Source organism: Entamoeba nuttalli, assembly GCF_000257125.1.
Source record: "Entamoeba nuttalli P19 unplaced genomic scaffold asmbl_3021, whole genome shotgun sequence".
Lineage (NCBI taxonomy): Eukaryota > Evosea > Mastigamoebida > Endamoebidae > Entamoeba > Entamoeba nuttalli.
Genome location: NW_008575775.1, coordinates 1 through 6936, shown reverse-complemented (window position 1 = coordinate 6936; position 6936 = coordinate 1). Strand labels below are relative to the sequence as shown.

General features: G+C 26.4%; 3 protein-coding genes across 3 annotated transcripts; 2 read left to right on the top strand and 1 right to left on the bottom strand.

Annotated features, from left to right (window-relative positions):
• Positions 1-218: 218 nt before the first annotated feature.
• ENU1_052290 (leucine rich repeat protein, BspA family protein) lies at positions 219-1049 on the bottom strand (the record flags this gene model as incomplete). The annotated part of the gene is made up of 1 exon (XM_008857900.1): positions 219-1049. The coding sequence occupies one exon, from the start codon at positions 1047-1049 to the stop codon at positions 219-221; it is 831 nt and encodes a 276-aa protein (XP_008856122.1).
• A 170-nt stretch (positions 1050-1219) lies between these two features.
• ENU1_052280 (serine/threonine protein kinase, putative) lies at positions 1220-5212 on the top strand (the record flags this gene model as incomplete). The annotated part of the gene is made up of 1 exon (XM_008857899.1): positions 1220-5212. One exon carries the CDS (start codon positions 1220-1222, stop codon positions 5210-5212), a length of 3993 nt encoding a protein of 1330 aa, XP_008856121.1.
• Positions 5213-5558: 346 nt separating this feature from the next.
• Positions 5559-6686, top strand: ENU1_052270 (TMS membrane protein/tumor differentially expressed protein; the record flags this gene model as incomplete). Its single annotated transcript, XM_008857898.1, has 1 exon — positions 5559-6686. One exon carries the CDS (start codon positions 5559-5561, stop codon positions 6684-6686), a length of 1128 nt encoding a protein of 375 aa, XP_008856120.1.
• Between the last annotated feature and the right edge of the window lie 250 nt (positions 6687-6936).

The window sequence follows — 6936 nt, the reverse complement described above, 5'->3', positions numbered from 1 at the left end:
ATGGAATCTGGTTGGACAATCTCTCCATTTATTTCTCTTCAATCCACACCAATGCCACAAACCCCAAGTCTCACTTCTTCTGCTACACCATTAGGAAATCCAACTGATAATTCAATGGTTTCAACTCATCACAAAATGAAAAAAGAAGATATTTCTGTACCAAAAGCATCAATCAAGTACTCTTCAAAATAATTGAATTAAGTAACAAACGTGATGTTTTAAAAAGTTGCCATAACATTAGGTGACTCATAAAAAGTGTATTTAGGAAAAAGAAATTTTGATGGAAGACGAACAGTTGTCAAATTGTCACATCTTGAGAAACAAAAATCACCCATAGAAGTTAATGACGAAGGAAGAACAATTGAGGTCAAATTATAACAATCATAAAAACATGAATCTCCAAGGCAGATTAGATGAGATGGTAGTTGAATAGAAATAAGACTAGGACATTTTTGAAAACAGTTGTCATCTATTAAAGTTAATGTAGTTGGTAATAAAACATGTTGAAGTACGGGACAATCATAAAAACAAAGATGTGGGAGTGAACATAATGTTGTTGGAAGAATTATTGATGACAGTTTTAAACAACTCATAAAACATCCTTCAGATAAAGAAGTTATAGTTGTTGGAAGACTTAACTCATTAAGGTCACCACATAACTCATAACAACGAGAACCTATTTTATTTACCCCAGAAGGAATATTATTTCCATACTTTATTCTTTCTTCTTTAGTATAAAAAACATGTTTACAAATAGTATTTTTATGTTCAAGTTCTTTGAGACAACGAGTATAATTAACGTCATACCACAATATATATTTTTTCATACCAGGAATTTTTCTATCTTTTTTAGTAAATAAGTTTTGAGTAGAAATATTTGGGAATAATCCTTTAGCTGCAAATAAGGAAATAGGATTTGAGTTAAACATTTCTAATACAAATCGAAATTTCTTTGTTGTTTGAATAAAATGAATATAGTCAATCCGAGAAGTAAAATATTGGAGAATAGAAAGAGCTTCCTGACAAGTTAAATGCGAAAAAGATGACATGATAGTATAAGTTCCAATAGGGTTTTATTTATCTTTTTCGGTTCTTTATTTATAAATATAAAGAAAAGAAAAGAACCTTTTAAGGTTTATTGAACATGAAGTTCAAATAAAGAAGAACAAAAAAACAAACTCCAAATGAACTTAAAAAATATTTTTATTTTTTCTTATCAATGAGTGAAGTTGAACAACATTTATCTGATGAAATTGAAACAGTTGTATATAAAGGTCCTGTAGATGACGATTATCAAGGCAATGAAATAATTCATCGTAAACCACTTCAAAGAAAAAAGAAGAAAAAGAAACACGGAAAAAAGAAATTAAAAAAAATATCAACTCCATCAAGTATTGAAGAAGATAAAGAACTACAAAAAGAGGATGTTACAGAAAAAGAATTACCAGAACAAAAAAAAGACGAGGAACAAGATACTAATCAATATAGTATTTTAAAAGACGAAGAGTTTAATCATGTTCATTTAGACCAACCAGTTGATGATGACTATAAAGAAAATGAACCAACCAAAAGAAAACAGTTAAATAAAAGAAAGCCTGCTAAAAAACACTTAAACATCCCTAAATTAGAAGTTCAAAAAACAGAAGATAAAATAAATCAAATACAACCAGATGTTAATAATACAAAAGATCAATATAAACAACAAGATACATCACCTAAATCACAAAAAGTAATAACACAACCAATAACTCCAAGAAAAGAGTCAACGAAAATTGATGAAACTCAAAATAGATCATTTGGAAGATCTTGGCTTAGTCCACGAAATCTACTTCAATCACCAAAGTTTAATACTTTGTGCAAAATAGATGAAAAAAAGGAAGAACAACAATCACCAAAACATAAAGAAAAGAAAGTAAAAAAATCAAAAAAACATCAAGAAGAAGGAGATGATCCAATGATTACTAAACAATTAAATATAATACAGGATAATGAAAGGTCTATGTTTTCAATTGCTAATTCAATTGGAAGAGGTGCATATGGAGAAGTATTTCAAGGAATGAATACTGATAGTGGAGAATTTGTTGCAATTAAACAAATGAAAGTAAATAAAAAATCTGTAATGAAAGAGGTTATGGAAGAAATTAGATTACTTAAAAAATTGAAACATAAACATATTGTTAGATATATTGCATCAACAGAAAGTCATGGATTTCTTTATATTATAATGGAATATATGGAAAGTGGTTCATTATTAAATATTGTAAAGAAATTTAATCACTTAAATGAAAGTTTATCGGCAAAGTATATTCACCAAGTATTAGATGGATTAACATTTATTCATGACCAAGGTATTGTTCATAGAGATATTAAAGCAGCTAATATTCTTGTAGCAAAAGATGGAAGTGTAAAAATTGCAGACTTTGGAGTTAGTGTTCAAATGAATGGAAATGAAAAACAAGAAACTGGAAATGATGAAGACCCAATTGGAACACCAAATTGGATGGCACCTGAAGTTATTCAAATGCAAGGGACTACAGTTAAAGCAGATATATGGGCATTAGGATGTACTGTTATTGAATTGATAACAGGAAATCCACCATATTATGATTTAAATCCAACAGCAGCATTATATAAAATAGTTAATGATGACTATCCACCATTTCCTAATACTGTATCACCACAATTAAGAGAATTTTTATTTTCATGTTTTAAAAGAGATCCAAATCAACGAGCATCATCTAGAGATTTATTAAAACATAAATGGTTTATTACTAATGGAATTAAGATCGAAGAAAGCAAAAAACCAACTTTCATTAAAGCACTTTCAACTACCAATATAAAAGTTAATTTAACAAAAAAACAACAAAATGAAAATGAAGATTGGGCAGAAGGGTTTATTTTAAAACCACCAAGAATGAGAGAAGTAAGAACATTTACAGCAAGAAAAAGTACAGAAGATGATTGGGGAGAATATTTTATAATACCAAATGAAGGGATTAATATTGGGAAAATTAATGAAAATAATACTGATAATGAATATAAAAGTATGTGTTTAGAAGATATTGATTTATTAGAAAGTGAAGACGATGAAAGAAAAGAACAGTTTATTAAACAAATGAAAGAGATAGGTAAAATGATTGAAATAGGAGGTAGAGATAATAATAAAATATTTCAAATACTTCTTCAATTACATAATATAGTATTAAATATAAATATTAAACAATTACAAGCGTGTGTTCATATTATTGGATTATTTCCATTATTTGCTATTTTAGAAAAAGAAGAATATAGTGGGTGTTTACAATTGAGACTAACATCATTACAAATAATTAATACAGTATTAACCAAAGATAATACAAGTAAAATGAATATTGTAATGTCAGGGTGTGTTGCAATTGTAAAATTTGGAATAACACATTATAAATCAAATGATTTATATCTTAATGAAATAGTTAAATTTATTAAATGTATTATACATAATGAAACAAATAAAAATGAATTACAACAAATGTTCATAACAAGTGGTGGGTTAGAATTAATTTATTTAATATTGACAATGAAATATGATGATAAACATAAAGGAAATATGAATGTGGTATTAGAAATTGTTAATAGAATTGTTCAATCACAAAGAGATATTAAAACAAGAATGGAATTTTGTTCACGTAATATTACTACAATGATATTTATTCAATACAAATTAATTGATGGATTACTAGAATTTATATGTCAAACGTTCTCATTAAAACAATATACACCAGCATTAAAAGCTATCACAATTATTATATTAATTATTGATTCTATTATGAGAAATGATACTCAAATAAAATTCATTGTTTGTCAAAGAATTATATCAACTGACTTAATTGGAATATTATCAAGAACAATGGACACTTCAATTAATAGTAAATTAAATGAATTTGTACAAGAAGATGTATTATTTAATGTATGTAAATTATGTAAATTATTAATAAGTGATACAGAAAAAGAAATTATTTATGGATTATTTAATACTAAATTAATTTTCTTTATTGTTAAAGTTTTATTAAGATGTGATTCGTTAGATAAAGAATTAAAGAATTGTTGTTTAATTAATATGATGAAAAATGGATTAATTAATAATGTTATACAATGTTTAAATATTCTTTGTACATCATCAATAATAGGACATAAAGTATGTCTTGAATTATCTTCAATACCAAATATTTTTCTATTACTTAAAAGTTATTGTGATAAAGGAAAATCAAATTTTGTTATGGTAGAAGAAGATTGTTTAAATATTATATTAACAATTGCAGGTTCAATTACAAAACAACAAAGTTCAAGTGATTTTATCCTTCATAATGCATTAGAGTTTTTATTAGAATATTGTTCTAAAAAAGGAATTGTTGCACATCTGTTTAGTGCTTTTAGAGCTTTATATCAAGCACGTCCTAAAAAAGGTTTAAAAATATTAGGTGATGTTAAAAGTATTGTATTAATTTGTAATATATTTAATCTTTCTAATTATAATGATGGGATGTGTTGTTCAGAATTAAAAGAATTTTGTGCTATTATTAATGAACATGAAGAATTAATAAAATTATACTCAGAGTCTACCTTTGTTTATGGAACTGCATCTTTATTAAGACAAGTCGTAAATATTGAAGCAAAAAAATATTTTGCTGTATTAATGAAATCACTATTATTAAATAATACTCATTTATATAATTTAATAATGAAAGATAAAATCATCATTTATTTAAATGAAACTTATACTGAATGTATGGAAAACGGTAAAGAAGTGGTTGGTAAAATTGTTGAAGAATGTTTAAGTCTTGTAATGAATGCAAGTCCTAAACATATAAGTAAAAAAGAAGAACAAAAAATTATTGAAAAATTAAAGAAAGAAGAAGAACTAAAACAAAAGTTAAAGAAAGAAAATGATAAATTTTTACATCAAAAAAAAGAAAATAGAAAAGGGGTGTCATTTGGTAAACCTGGTTCTAATCAAATGTTAGAAAAAGCGTTATCTGGAGAGTTTGTAGAAGAAAGTAAACAAAAAAGGTCAGCCTCTTTTACTCCTACTCAAGCGAATAAAAATGAAGATTTACACTTAAGTTTTCCTGTTAAAGCAATTCCTCATCTTGCTTCTCATTCTCAACCTTCAACTCCATCTCAAAAATCTTCTAGAAAATTATTTTCTTTCGGTAAAAAAGAAGAAAAATACTAATGTGTTTTTTGTTATATATACCATTGTTTTATTATTATTTTAGTTTTATAAATTGTAATAACAAATCATTAATTAAATGAAGTGGAACATATTCTTCATTAAAAGAAGAAAAGAATCAAAATGAACTAAGAACTAATAAGTCATATTTTAAAAATATTATATGCAAAGAATTAAAAATATTTGTTCATCAAGTTCTCACGTCATATTAAATGTTTTTAATTTCATTAATGAAAAGGCAGTTAGTTTTAAACGAATTTCTATTGTAAAAATTTTTTATTTAGGAATGTTTTCTTTTTATGGAGTTATGTCTTATTTATTTTCTGATTTTATTAGCAGAACAAAAATAATGCAAGTACTTGTTGAACTCCCTGTATTGACTTCAATTTTCCCTTGTTCTAATTCAAGTTGTATTGCATATGTTTGTCTTACTCGATTGATGGAAGCTTATTTCTTTTATCATTTCACATTATTCCTTATGTCTCTTTTTATTCAAAGTGATAATGAAAATAGTTTATCAGTTCATTTTCATGATCATGAATGGGGATTTAAATTCTGTTATATTAACATATTGATTATAATAGTATTTGTTCTTCCTTTATGGTTTCATTATATCTTCTATTGGGCTTCAGTCATTGGTGCTAGCTTGTTTATTCTATATAGTTTAATTTCTTTCCTTAACTTTGCTGCTGTATTAAATACTAAATTAGTAAATAAAGTTGATCCTGATCGTAGATTTGATCCTTATGTATTTCTCCTTATATTCATATCATTCCTTTCTTTTTCTTTCTCTCTTGGTATTTCTTTATTCATTTTAATACGATTTTCTCATTCAACAACTTCTGCTGGAACTTGTGCATCTAAATTTTGGAACATTATCTTTACATCCTTCAATTTGTTATTGTCAATGATAGGAACTGTTGTTTCATTGTTACCGATTGTGAGAGAATATAAACCAACTTCAGGTATTTTTCAGTCTGGTATAGTTTCTGCATATACTGCATATCTTCTGCTTGATGCTATTCTGTCACTTCCTTGTTCTGAAAAGAGTGGTTGTTGGACAGTAACTGATTGTCAAGAAAGTACTGCTCTTATTTCAAATTATGATTTCATGTCTTTCCTTGGCATTTTCTTTACTATCGCAGTTATTGGTTATCAAACTTATCGAAATTCAACTGAAATATCAGAAATGTCATTTATTGATGATAAACTCCCTGATAAAATTGATAATTTGACAGGTGAAATTCAGAGGAGATATTGTTTTTGGAAATTCCATGCTACTTTTTGTATTGCATCATTGTTTATGCTTCAAAATATGACTGACTGGTCTGTATTTAAAACAAATCCTGCTCGTGTTGAGACTGGTTATTACGCCTTTTTTTTTAAGATAGGTATTTGTGTTTTATGTCATCTATTATACATTTGGACATTATTAGCTCCTGCTCTCTTTCCTAACAGAAATTTTTCTAAAATTTAGGTGCTTATTATCATAAAACTTAATTTTTCTTTTCAACTTAAGTTAGAAAGAAGATATTATGAATCACAATTTAATCAACTTTTGTCATCTTTGTCACTCTTTATAAAATGCGTTTTCATCTTTATTTCTAGTATTTATCATTGAACATGTTCTATCTGCAATGATGTTTTTGTTATTTCACTCTTGTTTTTTGACGTTGTACCAACAAAAGAAATACTCATCAAACTATTGAGTTGTTGAAGGCAGTATT